The 18,289-nt window shown below is 45.5% G+C and overlaps 1 protein-coding gene across 6 annotated transcripts in view; it reads right to left on the bottom strand.

Annotated features, from left to right (window-relative positions):
- MTCL1 (microtubule crosslinking factor 1) overlaps positions 1 to 17,730 on the bottom strand; it is a 138,129-nt gene extending 120,399 nt beyond the window's left edge. For 4 of the 6 annotated variants that reach the window (XM_037805918.1, XM_037805921.1, XM_037805919.1 and 1 more), the window contains exons 1-3: positions 16,564 to 17,730; positions 6,042 to 6,266; positions 4,550 to 4,708 (exon numbers count right to left, since the gene is read on the bottom strand). In XM_037805918.1, coding sequence (XP_037661846.1) covers positions 4,550 to 4,708; positions 6,042 to 6,266; positions 16,564 to 17,640 — 1,461 coding nt within the window. In that variant the 5' untranslated portion in view covers positions 17,641 to 17,730. The remainder of the gene's footprint in view (positions 1 to 4,549; positions 4,709 to 6,041; positions 6,267 to 16,563) is intronic. The other 2 variants (XM_037805920.1, XM_037805923.1) reach the window with 1 other exon arrangement.
- Positions 17,731 to 18,289: the final 559 nt, after the last annotated feature.

Below are 18,289 nucleotides of genomic sequence, written 5' to 3'. Positions count from 1 at the left end.
AAATAGAAACTAAAGGAATCACAGATAAGCTACACCAGGCAAATACTAACCCAAAGAAATTTGGTGTAGATATGAAAAGCAGACAAAGTAGTCTTTATGGCAAAAAGCAATAAATCAGATAAAGACGGTCATTACCAAATGATAAGGGAACAATTCATCACAAAGTTAAAACAGTCCTACATCTGTAGGAGTTAAAAAAAAATAGCCTTAAAATAAATAAAGCAAAATTTGATAGATTACAAGAATAAATTTAAAATGCACATTCATAATGGGTGATGTTAGCATAAATTAACATATTTAGCAAACAAAACTGTAAAGGATATCAAAAATTTGAACAATACAATTAACAAATGATCTAATACATTTTTTCCAAATCACCAGAATCCACTAAGAAGCTGTAAATCAATCTAGTGGACTATAACCACCATTAAAAAAAAAAAAAAAAAGAACTGAATTGAATTGAAAATATCAGTGTGCATCACAAATGGCAAAGATAGAGTGTTTTGTGCAACTTATATTTATATTTGTATATTGAGTGATGATGCAAAATATATTTCTGACTATAGGTTCTGGTTAAAGTTTAAAAATCTTCAGTCTTAAGATTTTAAACTAAAGTTCTTTACCCCAAAACTAGAGCATACACATTCTTGTCAAGCCCACAAGGAACATGTATAAAATCTGACCATTTACTAGCACAAAAGAAGCCTCCACCAAACCCAAAGAATCAATAGGGTATCCTGAATGGTGATGAAAGAGGCTCCAATTCCTTGAGAGCTCTCTGACTACTAGCTGCCCCTTGTGGCTCCTTTCAACCACTCTAGCTGACGGGCGTAACCTCTAGCATGACTCTGTCCCTTGCAAGTGCCAACTAACTCAGCTAGTTACCATTTGTGTAATAGATACTCAAACAAAACAACACAATTTTAGTGGAATGAAATATTGTTGAGTGAAAGAATTTGGGCAAGCACTAAGAAGTTGGCACTAAGCCAAGGTTAACCATTTTCAAGCTTTTAAGATACTCCACCATAGGTGGAGTTGAGAACCAGAAGAAATACACCAAAAACATAAAATGGACTTAGGAATTTTCTAAACACTGAACAAGGGGAGGGGTGTGTGGGTACGTGGGTGCAGGGACAGGCACGGGAAGGTGCTGGCTGGCTGGAGGGATAGTACCAGGTAGGTTATACATACAGAACCCAACTGGCAAAGGCAGGTGGGTTTTCCAAGGACACAAGGACACAGCTCTATTATTCTCGTCATCCTTCTGAACTGCTCTCTCCTTTCACTCTGGAGGCCACTGGCATGGGATGGAGGGGAAAGGGGGAGCAGCGGGGAGGGTGAGGCAGAGCTGGGAGACAGGGACGGGTCAGATAGTGAAGATTCTCTGGGGCAGGCAATGAGCCAGACAACTGGGAGCCAAAGCAGGTCTAAGGAGAGAGGGACACTGTCGGAACCTTAGGATGCAGACGACAGAAGGGAAAATGGACAACCTAGAAATCGTGTATGCCTTTACTGTGATGACTGCACGAGTACACACTAAAGCATTCAGTACTGATAGAATAGAGGGGAAAAAAATGTTTCATTGAGGTGAAATTCCCATAGTATAAAAAGTGAACAATTCAGTGGCATTTACAACATTCACAGTGTTGTGCAAATATCACCTCATCTACTTCCAAAACATTCTCATCACCCTAAAGGAAACCCAGGAAGCAGTCACTCCCAGCCCTCCACCTCCCTGGCCCTTGGCAACCACTGATCTGTTTTCTGTCTCCATCGATGTACCTTTTCTGGATATGTCATAAAATGGAATCATACAATTTGTGTGTTTGGCCTCTTTTATGTCTCGCTTTTTTCACTTAGCACAGTATCCTTCAAGGGTCATCTGTGTTGTATCATGCATCGGTGAGAAAGAATATTTTTAATACTGCAAAAGCAGAACCTAGAGCATTTAGCAAGCAATTGAAGGTGGGGATCAAGAGGGTTGAGGGTAAGTGCAATCTTTTGAGCCTGGGGAACTAGAAGGAAAGCGTACCATTAACACAAAGACGGAAGAAGGTGCAGGTGGAGCAGAGGCAGAGGGTGATAAATCTGTTTCTGGACACACACTGAGTTTGAAGTGCCCAGAAAAATTCACATTGGAGATCTTCACCAGGCAGCTGAAAATGCAGTCTGGAGCTTAAGAGAGAAGCCCCAGCAGACAGACCAGAGCTGAAGAGGCACAGAGAAGCTGATTTACTGTCCTCTGAGCCCAAGAAGCATGTAACTACTTCTGTTACTTAGAGACACACAAAACTCACGAGCTGTCCCCGCCTTTTTCAAAATGTCATGCATCCAGTTACAAAACTTCAGAGGTGAACAATAAAGAGCCAGGCTCAGGCTAGAGAAACTATTATACTCACCCCAGGGCCAAAGTCAGAGAGTATTTTATTCTGGCTTTTCTAGAAAGAACCCATTCATGGAGACAACAGCTGGCATTTTCCAATCAGTATCTTCTCTACCACCTTTGACCCTTTATATAACTTGGTTCTAACATTCTCTGCTTCCAGCATAATATACCAGCATCTAAGCCTCCTGAGACTTCTGTCAGTTTTGCAATTCGTTTAAAAGTTTGGTGCAAATATGCAGCCCCACAGGTCTGACTGCAACCCTGGAGGTAAAATGCTTCTTTCATCGCAATCAAGCAAACACACGATGGAAGGAATGGGCTTTGCTCCTGACATCCACCTGGAGCCAACAGCACAGCTCTCTGAAGATCTCTGTGCCTCACCTCTCACCTTGCTTTGAATACCAAGAGTACAGGTAACCATTTCTTTCCCCTAAGAGTTATTTGTAACTTGATGCCAAGTCCTACAGAAATCCACTTAAATATATGCAAAATAAGCTTTGCTTGCTTTAAAATACATATACACTTATATGAATATTTATGTATTTCCATACACACACACATATAAAATGTAGAAAATCTACTTCAAAAATTGTTTTCCATACCCTCAATGTTAAACTCGAACTGGAAATTTTAAGAAAAGCAATCATTATGGCATAATTTGTAGCAAACTTAGACCAAAGGAAAAGGAGGAAAGTCAAGTAACAGAAATTGCCCATGTAGAGGCTCGAGATCCACAAGAGGAGAAATCCCTCTGGGGGCAAATACAGTGTAAGTTAAGGGGCAAGGGCAACACATGGAGAAAGAAAGTTCTCAGCGTCCAATCCTTTCAGTGAAGCCTGGCCAGCACCTCCGCTCCCCACAGCTGGGCTCGCCTTTCCTTCATCCCTCCGTCAGCAGAAGCTCCCGAGTTCTAGAACACGGAACTCCACAGGGAACCAGACAGACAGACCCTGTCCTCAGGGAGCGTGCATTTCAGAGCGTTAGTGAGGGAAGACTGATAGAATACAGGTAATTAAATAACATCTGGGGCACTTGCAGAGAATTGGTGACAGATTACGAGGAATTTAATACAAAACCCAGTGAGCCAGATGGGAAGGTGAATGGCCAGTGGAGTGAGGGGGCCCTTCAATCAGAGCAGTGAGAGAAGGGCTGCTGAGGTGAGGTTTCCTCAAATACCCAGGAGGTGAGGGAGGGAGGCACAGGTGTGGGAGCTTCTGGAAAGAGCGTTTCAGGCAGAGACAGCCCCAATGCAAAAAAATTGCTGCAGAGAAGCCACTGAGGCTGAAATGGAGAGGGGAATTTGTTTGCTGTGTATGTGCCAAATTGAACTGGATGGATGGGTAATAGCTGGGCAAATCAGAAAACTGATCCAAAGAAAACATTAACTGCTAAGCGAGGTCTGGCGCTCTTAAGATAACAGGCCGGCTGTAGCCATCATCCTCACTCCTTCCCAGTAGCTTTTAATTTAATCAATATGTGGGATATTTTCCAAGAAAACATTCAGCTTCAATCTTGTAACAGAAGTCAACAGGAAAACAGGATTTGCGTTACTCTATGCAAATGATGAATACATACATTCATTCTCTCGGCAGCTTTGCTAGAACATTCACTCTCTAAAATAAAAGACATCTGTTTTAAATTAGGTTGGCTAAATAATATATACAGGTAGCCTTACAGATATTCTCTGTTTACTCAGCTTTAATAGATAACCATAACACACTTTCCAGCTCTCTGGAAGAGAAGATGAGAGAAAAACTACTGCTTAATTTTGTATTCTTGTAATAACATACAGAACCTCATTGGAACGTAAAAGGAATTAATGGCCAGCTCATCTGAATGGAAATTATTAAAAGTAGTTTTAGACTGGGTTCAACACACTCCATCTATAAAGCAGGAACCAGGCAGTATATATCTAAGGCTTTGTGAGCCACATACAGTCCCAGTCATAAAGTCTTCTTTGCTTTCTGGGTATATGTGTGTGTGTGTGTTTGTGCATTTTACAATGCTATAAAAAATGTAAAAACCCATCCTCAGCTTACGGGCCAGTCACAGAGGTCATCCCTCACCGACCCCTGCTTTAGACCAAGGTAAGAGTGAGACACCTGAGCCCAAGTTCCTAACAATTAAATTCCAGGGAGATATCTCCAAACACTTATGGATTACCTCTTTCAGTCTCTCGAGCTCATTTTGGAGGGCCTGCTTGGATATCTCCACTTCAATCACCTGCTGTCGGAGAGCTTCGTTTTCATCTTCCACTTTAACACGCTTTTCCTCCACAGCTTCAAGTTCATGGTGCAATCTGACAGATACATCTTTGGCTACCTGAATCGGGGCACAGAGAGTGACCATTGGGGTGTGAAGCTCTTTGCATACATTCAAACAACTCCAGAGACAGAATAATTAAGAATAGGGTATTACACACCAAACAGCAAAGACCCTGGAAATATTTAATAAACTTATTTTTAAAAGACGAGAGTATAAGCTTAAACGTCACATCATAAGGGAGAATATACTTTCCACTGGATTAAAAGGCCACTTTGGATAACCCTACTCCTTTGAGGAATGTCACCAAGAAAACCAGTTCAGCCAAGACTCATGTGCCTTAAATGATGAAGTAAAAAATAAGAATAAAGAATAATAAACAAACATTTCTGCTCCCTAAGGGAATACTGAAGCTGCCTGCTAAAAAACAAAAACAAAAACACAACTAAAATAATTCTATGTGCATTACATGTTTAATGTAGTCAAGTTATAAACTGTCAACCGTGACTCTGGTTTTACCAAATGAACTTTTTACTTTCTAAAAGCAAACGAGGAAGGAGACTTTGCAAGAGAAATGTAAACCAACCTTATACCACAATGAATAACATTTTGTAAGTAGCTAATAACTTTTATAGAATTGCAGAGATCCTTTTCTTATCATAATTAAAGGATAAATGAAATTTCCCAAGTACTCCCATATAATGAGGAGGACATAATGCTTAATTCATCTCTAGATAAATGATCTGATAATTGGGTCATAAGAGAAGGTGATCATGGAGAGAGCAAATGGTATCAAATCTGGAATTTCTTCACCTCATTTCTGTTTCTGTCAATGACCATCAAGAGTACTTTAGACAATTATTTATGATCCTACTTCTTCAGTTAACTAACCACTTTACAAGTCTCATTAGAGTTATGGATATTTCAGGATTTATGCATCCTAGAAACTTGACATAAAAATGTTAAGTGACTATGATCAACGTTTAAGAGTAGCCTTTAACTATAATTGAATTGATAATCAATAAATTTTTAAAATATTTCAGATCTTTAGAAGACATTTCTGTATAATTTCTATCCAATTGTCAGACCAATTGGCAGGTATTAATTTTTTTTATTATAGATCTGTTATGATTTCTTCCTTAGGTCTTAAAATTGCAGTTTATATTATAATAGATTCAAATCTTGAGCCGTCAACAGTCGTATGACTACACATCACCCTTTGAGTCATAAAATAAACAAAGAACGTTTATGCTAAAATCTGTTGAGATAAATATAATCACTCAAAAGGTATTAAAAGAATGTGCACGCGTGGTTCTGGGGATTTTCAGGTCTGAGATTCTGTCCCAAGCAGCTTCAGGTGGACAGGTATGTAGCACCGATCCTTCTCACTCACCTTTAAGTCCTGCTCCAGACTTCGAATAAGCTCGCCATCCACCTGGCCAGTCTGCGCCACCTTCAGGCTTTTCTGTTCTGCTTTCCTGAGACGGTACTGCAGAATTCGGCAATTTTTATTAGCACGGTCCAGTTCTCGCCGAAGTTCCTGCAGCTGGTAAACATCTTCCTCTAAATAACTGTCCCTCATCTCCTCCATTTCAGCACGGAGCTCATCCAACTCATCCTACGCAGACCAGACAGAGTAGAGCTATAAGCCAAGTCCATCAAAAGAAGGTGGCAACTCCTCCCCCACCCCCGTGCTCGTTAATGCTCAATATTAAAGCTCTACATGCTTATCCATCAGCTTAGGGCCACCCATCCATGACCCAGCAGAGGGACCTCTGGAAATAGCCATGTGAGATAACGTTGGCAAGTGCCTTTCCAAATCTTATGGATCGAGACGTTAAATGCCAGCCTGGATTATTCACAGCAGCCTCTTGGAATTCTTCCACCTCCAATATTTCCTTACATAATCATAATCACAAATGAAATCAAATCTGCAGATAATTAAACCTTTAGATCCAAACCAAATAGTAACTTAACCCTACATCTCCAAGGCACAATCTAAGTGCTAAGATGAATCAGAAGGGCCCTGCCCTTAAAGAACATAAAATTTAGCAGGATAATAACAAGTAACTGTTAATTGCCCCTGGAATTATAACATACCTTCAAATGTCCCTAAAATTCTGTCCCACAATACAAATTTCAGCATTTGATTATGTGGCTCACAATTCTAAAAGTATAACTTTTTCAATTCATTCAAATAGACATTGGGTTTGTTTTTTTCCATTCCCCTGTGCTTTATGGATCATCTCCACTCTACTTTCCCATCAACACAAAGACTCTCTGAATACAGGAGAGAAAGCAAGGAATCCTCTCTGGCCCCTTCTTTTCCCCCCATTCCCCATCCACCAGCAAGCGCTGTCAGTGCAGCTTCAAACCCTGGCCCAGCTGCAGAGGGGCTTCCTTGTCTCCTGTCCTCCATCCACCTATAGTCGTTCTCCACCCACCTATAGTCGTTCTCCACCCCACATTCTCCTTTTAATACACACTAAGAACATCCTTTAAAGTCCTCTCCTTGGCTCCAAGGCCTCCACTTCCTCTTCCTCCCCATTCCCAGCCATGTGGCTTGTCTATGTCTATGTCCACATCTATGTCTATGTCCATGCCTATGTCTTGGTCCACATCTACAGCCACGTCTATGTCTACATGTGTGTCCACATCTATACCCACATCTGTGTCCACATCTATGCCCATGTCCATTTCTATGTCCATGTCCACATCTACAGCCATGTCTATGTCTATGTCCATGCCCATGTCTATGTCCACAACTACAGCCACGTCTATGTCTACATGTGTGTCCACATCTATGTCCATGGCTATGTTTATGTACATGTCCATATCCACATCCACATCTACAGCCACGTCTATGTCTACATGTGTGTCCACATCTACACCCATATCTGTGTCCACATCTATGCCCATGTCCATTTCTATGTCCATGTCCACATCTACGGCCATGTATATGTCTATGTCTATGCCCATGTCTATGTCCACATCTACAGCCATGCCTATGTCTACATCTGTGTCCACATCTATGCCCATGTCCATGTCTATGTCCATGTTCACATTTACGGCCATGTCTATGTCTGTGTCCATGCCCATGTCCATGTCCATGTCCACATCTACGGCCATGTTTATGTCTACATCTGTGTCCACATCTATGGCTGTGTCCCATGTCTATGTCCATATCTGTGCCCATGGCCTATGTCTATGTCCATGCCCATGCCTGTGTCCATATCTATGCTCACATCTATGTCCATGTTCATGTCTACATCTACATCTGTGTCCACATCTATGACCATGTTTATGTCAATGGCCACATCCACGACCACATCTATGTCCACGTCCACGCCTATACCTATGCCCACATTTACATCTATGTCCACATATACATACATATCTACGTCTTTGTCATGTCTCTGTCTACCTCTATGTCTATGCCCCTTCAGGCCTCCAGGACTTTCCCGTTATCCCTCTTCTTAAAGGGCCCCTTCCTCATATCCCTGCAGAGCTCACTGACATGTGATTTGGGCCTCTGCCTTCCCTGATCACCTCCCCCACAACTAACCCCACTGTCACTTAGCTCTATTTTCTTCACAGCTCTTATCACCATCTAATACTACTTGATTTTTTTTCCTATTTCTTTCCCGTCGCCCACACTAAAGGGTAAACTCCATGACGGCAGAAGCCTTATCTGTCCTCCTCATCTTTGTAGTCACAGCATGCAGAGCAACATGAAGCATGGAGCGGATCCTAGCTCAAAAACTTGTCAAATGAACATATGTGAACAACAGCCAACACTCAGAAATACCAAATCATAGAGACAACTAAAGTTGACAGAACTGTAACTTTACTTCGTTCCATTGTTTGTGGCCTAATTCTGAGAAACTCTTCCAGAACCCATATCTAAAGCTGCAGCAAACTAGACATAAATTCTACTTAGGTGCCATAAAAGATTTTAAGTACGGGCCATTTGGAGATTAAGGAAAGTATTCTAAGAATGCTCTTAATTGGTTTGATAATTGATGCTTTAGATGTCTCTAGAACAGAAAGCACTCAGTCATTTCCAAACGTGGGCACAATGAGTTGCACGCTTTTGTCCAACGGTTCAGTTTGTTCCTGGATTCTCATCACTCCTGCTAATCCTATGCTTCTTCTTAAAACCTGGGATTTACTGAAGATAAATAAGTTTCCCAATCTCAGAGCCTCGGGTAGACTAAAAATTGAACAGAAAGACATCTCCTGAGGATGATTTTATCCTGGGTAAGATTAAGTACAAAAATGCAACAAATAAATTGGGAATCCTTCTGGAAAAATAACAGTTGGCACAAAATGGGGTGAAGATGATTCTCCAGGCAACCTCAACTGTATACAATGGTCTCTACCGGAACAAGCACAACTGTGGCAGCTCCCTCCTGCCCCCCACCTCCACCCCAGCTTGTAGATTCTCCTCCCTCTGTTCACCATCTCAACCAAGAGAAGGATCTCCTCAATTGGCCATCCAAGTGCAGCCTGTTTCCATGGACTTCCAAGGATAACAGATGTTAAAGGAAGCTTCACCAACTAGTGATCAAATGAATCAAACACTTTACTTCTTGGCTTCTAAATGTACTGACAATTTCTACACCAATGATGAAAACATTATTAAAAATATAAGGCATTCTACTGTGTCTTAAGAAAGGTAAATCTTGAAATGGAAAATGTGGTAAAGCATAACCCAGTTTCATTTCTTGTTTCCTTCATGGAGATTTCTCCCTATTAATCAGGTTCCCAATGGGAAAATTTGCTGGGACTGGTAGTTCCCGAACATAGCATAAAAGCTGGTCAATTGACTCCCAGGGTGGCAGTCCCCCTGGCAATGCATGAAAGGACTCCTGGGGATGATCCTGGACCCAGCATCTTGGGATTGAGAAAATCTTCTTGACCAAAAGGGGAAAGAGATGAAACAAAATAAAGTTTCAGTGGCTGAGAGATTTCAAATGGAGTTGAGAGGTCACTCTGGAGGGTATTCTTATGCGCTATATAGATATCACTTTTTAATTTTCAGCGTGTTGGAATGGCTACAGGGAAATACCTGAAGCTGTTGAACTGCAACCCAGTGACCTTGATTCTTGAAGACGATTGTATAACTATGTAGCCTGCACAGTGTGACTCTGTGATTTTGAAAGCCTTGTGGCTCGCACGCCCTCTAACCAGTGTATGGATGGATGAGTGGAAAAATGAGGACAAAACTTAGATGAAGAATAGGATGGGATGGAGGGGATGGAAAGTTTTGGGCATTTTTTGATTTTATTTTGGAGTAAGGAAAAGGTTCAAAAATTGATTCTGGTGATGAACACACAACTGTATGATGGTGCTGTGAATAATGGTACACTGTGGATGACTGTAAGGTGTGTAACTACATCTCAATAAAACTGTATTAAAAAAAGTAAATGAACAATGGGGGGAGAAGGGAATGGGATGTTTTGGATGCTCTTTTTTATTTTTATTTTTATTTTTATTTTGGGGGGTTATGAAAATGTTCAAAGATTGACTGTGGTGATGAATGCACAACTATATCATGATACTGTGAACAACTGATTGTATGCTTTGGATGACTGCATGTTATGTGAATATATCAGGAACAGAATGGGAAAGGCCAGGCTCTTTGGGGAATGGAGTACAGCTCTTTCAGGAAGGTGCTTCCAGAGGATACTGTCAAGTGCTTCCCAGACCCAACACAGGCTGCACAGCCACAGGCTGCAAGCTTTAAATTGGGCCTTTGTTGTCGCCATTGTTCTTTTGACAAAGAGCAGAAATTAGTCCTGAATTTTCAAAAATCAAGACAGAATTTCACACAGTCCCATCCAAGAATCTGATGCATCCAACCTTGGGAAAGGACCTAACCTCTATGCTTGTTTCTCTGCACATTTACAAGGTAATTGTTGCATTGGTGACTAATAAAAAATAGTTCGATTCAAGCAGTAAAAATGGGGGAAGACTGATTTAGGTCACTAAGTCAGTATAAGTATGTGTGTACTGTACAAATCTACAGGGATTTCAGCCACTGTGTTCATGGAAGGGATCAGTTGTGATTGCTTTTCCTTCTAGAAAGTGTGTCTCTAAAAGCCAAAGTCATTCATCAATGCCTACAATTACATGACACTCAAACACCAATTTTTAAAATGTGATATAGCCATAAGAAGACGTAAGATCAGCTTCTAGGTATGAAGATGTTCTCTAGTTTCAGACTTCAAAAAAGGAGGACAATTACCCATCCCAGTGTTACATGCAGGAAATGTTAGATAGGCGTGTAAACAACCACTCCACGTTGAAAAACTGCTTAAGGGCTAGACACACCCCAGATCCCGGTGCAGGCTACAGGTAAACTGCTCATACTTTGGGGCATAAATAATTGCCAACATTACTTGCAGCGAAAAGAAAATTAGGGAGAGACCATAACTGCATGTATTTGGATCACTGTTTTTATAACATATATTATCTACATTTATATCATAGAAGACATCCTTTATTAAGCATTTTACTTTCCTTGTCTCTAACTCTACAAACAACCCTGCCAGGAACATATTATCTCCCATTTATAGAAAGGAAAGCAAACCCAAGCAGGTTAACTTATCCAAAGCCTCACAGCTAATAAATTGAAGCTAGAATGCACCCCCCCCCCCCCCCAAGGCTGTCTGGTTCCAAACACATACTCTTTCCAGGGAAAACTATAAACTATCTGCTACAACAAGGATGGGTAAAAAAAAAACCCGAGACCTTAAATTGTACTTTTAGATTGTACTTTTAGTCCAGCATCAGTGTAAAACAATAAAAATAACGTAACATTTAGAACTTTACAACTGTTAACACACGATGATATCCATTATAGCAACTGGTGCTCAGAAAAACACCGCAACGTGCAGCAAAGCAGTTAATGCTCCCAGTTTTCAAAGGAGGATATTGAGAGTCTAAGTTTAACAGCCTTCCCACACTAGCCTGCTGCAGAGATGGAACGGAGACCAGTGTTTCAGCTCCTTCCACGCAGCCTTGTAAAAGCAATTTTCAGCTTCAGTGAAAAGAAGTTACAAGAAAAGCAAATTATAAGCCATGTAAACTGGCAGCATCATTCTAAGAAGCAAAAACTGTGATTATTCAGATTAGGGTCATGATGGATAGTGATTTTCAAACTAACATTACTGAATTTTCTGACAGCATGCTCTAATTTAGAAAACATTGTATTCCAGAGCCATAAACATGTCTGCCATTTAGATATTTAAGAAAAACAAATCAAGCCAAACATGTTTCTGACAAACATAATACAGAGCTGGTAAATAAAAGTGAAAAGTTGCTGTTGCATTTTTTATATACAGAAATAAGCTCTGCCCTTAATCATCAGTTTTATATTAAATTAACATCAGGTCTGTCAGATAATTAAATACTAGGTCATCAGCTCATTGAAAAGCTAATCCTGTTTTAACAGAATATACTTTTTAAATTTTCTATATAAAATGAACTCTTGGAGTAGCACAAAGCTGCCCGACTATTCCCCTTTGCTTGCAGGTAACAAATTCACCTTATTATATATATCAAATTAGCGGAATAATTAAGTAACTGTGCATGTGCAAGAGTAAACCAAAATGAAAATAAAACGCATCCATGAAAAACTCTGCAAGGATAGTTTTATCCACAAACATAAAAGCCAGACCCACAGCTTCTTGGTATAAGCAATGAAAATTCTTGATCATACTGATAATTTTATTTAAATCCTAGTCTCATTTAAACAATTGGAAATCAGTAACTATTTCTATCTTAATAACACCTCTTTAAATAAACCCAATTCAGACAAGCAGGAACAGTTGTCTGGCTACTGTTGGAATAATTCCCTCTTCTGGGAGCTGCAGACAGAAACTATTGTCTGTTGTAGTATACAAATAATCCAGCTCATTTCCCTCTGGATAATGGAAATGTTTTCCACCGAGTCCCAGCTGTAGCTAAGGAGGCGCAGGGCTGGCCACCATTGTTCGCCAAAGTGACAGTCTGCTTGGCAGCTGATGGGCTTGGCTGGCCTTGGGCCGCATGATCCCGACACGGAGGATTATCCTAGCTGTTCTCTCGCAGGCTGGAGGAAGAATGGGTGTGCAAAGAGGGAATGCCAGGAAAGACAGGGGAACACGGTGCAACCCATCCAAAAGAAAGGTAGACAAGCAGGGGCCAGGGGAGGGAAGGAGGAACTCAAAGCACTTGTGTGGGCTGGTATCCGCTGCCGCCAGGCCCCGCAAGCATCCGGAACCCAGGCAGCCAAATGAGCCATTTCAGAGTTTGCAACTCCAAAGGGCTGCCTCGAGTGTGAAACACGATGGTAACATTGGATCGTAGTGGTCTGCTGCAATCTATAAAATCAAAATGACCTTAACGATCATCTCCCTTCAGAAATGAGTCATCTCAAAAATCCAACGTGATGTGCACTTGTAGTTAGCACTGACGTTTTTAAAAACACCAAAAGCAATTTGTATGAAACCACTGAGAAAGCAGAGCAAAAATAAACAGCCTTTCCGCACACAAACCCTCCCCCCATCTGCACCCTTTGAGCACTCTATTTGGGGAAGGAGGTGTGTCGTGAGCACATCCCCAGGAACATTAAAAGGATTTCTAAAACAGGCCAATAAACTCAAAGTGATTAAACGGAGAACAATTAAAATGTTCACGGTGAGCACTAGGCTTGTCTGATTGTCTCAGAGCACTGAGGTAAATCACAGTCCAGAAAGCAGGCAGGGAGGAAACATGTCTGCATTCAGAAACCTGCCCTCATTCTGCAGAAGTCTTCATTATTAAGAAACATGCCAGGGTTTTGTTTGAGAGAGGAGCAATGCATTTGGATAACTGAGCTCAACAACTCACCCTAATTTCTGAATACATCCAAATATATCTGAGGTCATCTGAGGTAAAAGGAAAACAAGAGTGCTTTTCTGTGTCTTCGTGCAAAAAGCCAGGTACCTGGATTGAGTCACTTTTTGCCTTTTTCAACTCGTCACCTTGGTGCCTGCCTTTTAATGAAGGTGGAGAAGGAATAGAAAGTGAGGTCAGGGACAGCCCCCACCCCCCAAATATAGCACACTATTTATAGGAGGTTATATTAAAAAATAGCAGTCTGACTAAAAACCAAGAGAATTCAAATTGAATTTCCTGATTAATAAGACATCCTCCTATGGGTTTCTGCCCTTATTTTTCTGATTGATTATTCTTTGGTCATTCTAGCCCATAAATTGTGACTGTCTTTTACAGCAATAGTGATAATATGGACCGAGGAAAGAGCCTAAGACTTTATATGGTTACAATCCTCCAGAATATATCTAACATTTCTGGATCAAGGTGGTAGTCACAGATGACATTTGAACAGTAGGACGTGAAAGCAAATCGCCAGAGTTATGTGCAATATTTCCTAAGAAAGCAGTAGGTCCGGGACTCACTTTTATCCACCATCTAAATAAAACACCCCTGATCAACAATAACAAAAAGAGTAGTTTCAATCGTACAGATCTTGTGGAAAGGCTTGCCCACTGCTTCTGCCCCAATGGGTTATGAATGACCTTAGCTAATCTTGCACAAGTGAGTGGGCTCAATGACCCTCAGAAAAGCCCACCAGAATTCTTGTTTCTTTCCCAAAGTGAACTATCGTCAATTTGAGTTTTGGAATGACCACCTATGTAACTCACATACATATGCGAAATTGCTCCTCTGGTTTCCTAGACTTATTCAGATTCCCTCCACCCACTTCTCTCTCCTGCTCCCAGAGAAAAGGCTGGTGATGGACTCAGGCATAGTAAGTGGCTGGCTGTGACACTTTCTCTATAGGAAATCACCACTGAACATCTTCCCAGATTAAAACCTTCCAGTGGGCTGTATAAAGGCCATCTGTACACTTGCTACTGGAGAGGTGCTCATTATTGCCCTTTCACCTAAAAAGAAAACAAGCGATCCCCTAGGAAAGCCAAACACTGAGAACATTTTGAACTCATGAAACAACCCTAAAGCAATGTATTCTAAGAAAAGCAGCCTTGCTGGAAATTGGGATGCAGCCTGGTGCGGTGGAAAGAGAAAAGGCTCTGGAGGTAGGAAAATCAAAGCTGCAGCAGCATTTACCAGCTTTATGACATTGGGTAAGTCATTTTACCTTTCTGGGGTCTCAGCATCCTTGTCTGTGAAATATGTATTATGAAACATATTATGACAATATACTACCCTCTGCTGTTGTGAAGTGCAACTGAAATATCAGATACACCAGAGCAGACACCAAGCAGAATCTAATAATTGTGAAAGGATCAAGCAAATAACCAGTCACCCAAGAATGAACCCTGAAATATTAGACCAGCTACCTCAAGATCGAAGATGTAAGGACAGACTCTTTTTTTCTTTAAAGAAACTCAATTTTCTGTTGCTCAGCAGTCATGATTTGGAGAAACATCATTCAATCAAATACATTATGGGTCAGGGATTAAACTGAGAGCTGGGGCTGTGAAAATGGACAAGCTTATCTTCCCAGCCCTCAGAGAATTCACGTTTGTGGAGGAGTTGGAAAGTACTGGTGTCATGACAACAGAGTTGTCCTTTTCCTTCAACACCTCTGAACTTCACTCTCCTAGCTACCAGATGAGAGCAAGTGGCAAAAGCAAGTGTATCTATTTGAAACTTCTCTCTCCAAGTCCCAACCTGCCTCCTTTCTCACCTCTCTGCTTCCCTGTTAACTCTTTCCACAAAATAAAATAACTACTGGGCTCGGGTGACTAGTGCAATTCCTGATAAGACCAAGGGTTCAGACAACCCATGTGGCCTGATTCCAGTTTGAACTGCACGCTCCACCACCATTCATCCTAAACACCACCCCCTTGGGTCCCCCATCCAAAAGCTGGGCCTGAATCTGCAAGTTCATCATCTGCTGAAAAAAAAAAAAAAAAAACAGCTCAATTTGCATAACCCGGGGGTGCATAACTCCATTGGTTTATGAGGATATTCCTTAAGATTTTAACAGGTACAGGAATAGATTTACACCACCAGTGTTATTTACCAACCTGAAGATTACCATAAATTAAAATAGCATTGCACCCAATATAACCCCCTTATTTTTTCTCAAGACACCCCAGTGGTCTTTTCTGCCAAGATGGTCTGAACCCTCTGTGCTGCTGCACTAGCCTCTCCCCAGAGAAAAGATGGAGTCCAGTCGATCTAAGCATCCTCATGCAAAGAGAACCAAGAGGCCATCACCAGCAGGCCCTAACCGGAACTATTCAGAGATTTTAGAGATTCCCTCGAAAGTGTGTGCGTGCCCAGGGATTCGGCCTCTCCTGACACAAGAAACCCTGCTAGCCGACACTTACAAAGGACTCGCCAGCCAAACACTACTGTCCCTCAGCAACTGGCCACCTCAAGGGCCACCCGAATTTCAGGAACATCACCGAAACCCGCAGGGCCCTCTCTGCCTGCGCAGAAGTCCCGGATGGAGACGATGAGGGTCTCCGGCTCTACCTGACCCGCAGGAGACCCGCAAGCCGTGTCCGCAGCCAGGGCCGCCCTCACTTTCCAGAACAGCCATGTGCTGTGATCGCCAAGAAGCGATCCCATTCCACCGGTGAGGGTGGGCACGCATGGGGCCATCGGACATGGATGCATCCAAAATGTTATTGTAGTCACCCCTTCCCCCAAACGACGAGAGGAGCACAGGAGTCAGCGCAGAGAAGCGACTTCGAGGATCAAGAAAAGCTAAAAGGCTTGACAACCGCCCTTCGGAAGTTGCGGGTGAAGTTTCCAACGCCCGGCGTGCGCGGGAGAAGGAGCAGAGGAAAAGGGCGGGAGGAAGCGGGCGCTCGTTAGGCCCCAGAAGGCAGTGCTTGCGGGTTCCCGCCGCGCCCGGCCCCTCGCTTGACGCGGGGCGCGCCGCTCACCTTGAGATAGTCGTTCTCCGAGCGCAGCTCCTCCATCTCTCGCAGCAGCTCCTCCTCGTCCGCTGCCCGCAACTGCCCGGGCATCTCTCCTCCTGGGCGGGGCTCCTTGGGGGTCCCGCCGCCTCCGGGTCCCCTCCCGGGGTTCGCTCGCTCTGGCGCTGCGCGACCCCCGCCATCGTCCGCCGCGCCGGGCACCAGCGACCCGGCGGGAACCCCGCCCGGACTGGTGGGGCCCCCGGAGCCGGCGCTGGCTGCAGGGGGCGCGGCGAGGAGCGCGGGGGGCTCGGGGCTCCCAGACGGCGCTTCCCGAGCTGCGGAAGTCGGCGCGGGGGCTCCTCGCGCGGGTTCGCGGTCACTGGAGCCGGTGCCTGAGTCGGCGTCGCTGCTGGCGGCGGGGAGTAGGCGCTGCTCATCCGACAGGGCTTCCGAGGGGCAGTCGGAGAGGTCGGAGCTGCTGTCCGTGTGGCTGAGGCGCGAGCCGGGGGCCGGGGAGCCGGTGGCACGGCCCGCGGGGGGTACGACGGGACCCGGGGAAACGGCGACGCGGGCGGGGGGCGCCCCGGGGCCGCGCTTGGCTTGGCGGCCTTTGGCGGCAGCAGGCGGCGGCTCGGCTCCGGGCGGCGGCGGCGGCTTCCCGGCCCGGGCCAGCAGCTCGGCGCGTGCCGCCTTCCTGGGGCCCGGAGCGGCCCTGGCGCCGCCCGCCGCCCTGGTCCCGGCGCCGGCCGGCGGCTTGTCCTTCACACCGGGGGAGCCGCAGCCGCCGCCGCGCCGGGAGAGGCGGCCTCCGGGAGCGGCCAGGAGGGGCCCGGGCGAGGGCGGAGCCTTGGCCGCGAGGTTGGGCGAGCGCGGGGTGCCGGGGGCCGGAGCCCGGCCCGGAGCAGGGGTGGCCGGGGCCGGGCCAGGCGCCGCGGGCCGCGCGAGCAGGTCCTTGAGGAATGGTCTAGCAGGCGAGGGTGCGCGATGCAGCCGCCTCCTCTCGGCCAGAGGGTGCAGGTGGTGGTGGCGGTGGTGCTGGCCGGGCGGCGGTGGCTTCGCGTCCGGGGCGCCGCCGCCCGCGGTGCCGTTCAGCGTCTCCATGGCCGGGGCCCGGGCGGCGGGCTGCAGCTCCCGCAGCAGATGCTCCTGGCGGCGGCAGCGGTGTGCAGCCTCCCCGGGCGCTCTCTCATCCCTCCGCCTCCCCCGCCCTCCCCGCCCGCTCCCCGGCCCCGAGGGTCCCCGCGGAGCTCGCGCACGCCTGCGCCGCCCGCTCGTCTCTTGCTCTCGTGCTCGCTGTCCCTTCGCTCGCTCGGGTCAGCGAAGCCCAAGCGCTCTCGCCCCGCCGGCGCCGGGCCGCGCGCCTCCCCTGGCAGCCGCACCGGCCTCGGCCTCACAGCACCCCATTCATCCCCGCAGCGCCCGCGCCCGCTCCCGCTCCCCGCCCACTGCCCGGCCGGGCCTCGTCCCCCCGCAACACTCGCCACCCCAGCCCGCGCCCTCCTCCGGCTCCCACCCGAGAGGACTGCGAGCGCGCTCCCCGGCGCCCGGCGCCCTGTGCGCATGTCCCGGCCCCCGCCAGCCGCCCCGGCGCCCGCGCTCGCCTCTTGCGGCCCGAGCGCCCGGCGCGGCCAGGCCGGGGAGGGCGGGGCCTGGCTGCGGGGCAGGGGCGGGTCCCCCAGGCCTCTCCACGCCGGGATCCTCCCTGATTTCCGAGGCGGGAGAGACGGCGCCCGGAGCTGAGGACGGAGGC

This window comes from Choloepus didactylus, chromosome 16 (assembly GCF_015220235.1).
Source record: "Choloepus didactylus isolate mChoDid1 chromosome 16, mChoDid1.pri, whole genome shotgun sequence".
NCBI lineage: Eukaryota > Metazoa > Chordata > Mammalia > Pilosa > Megalonychidae > Choloepus > Choloepus didactylus.
Note: the sequence above shows the minus strand (reverse complement) of the source record. Positions and strands in the feature narration are given on the sequence as shown.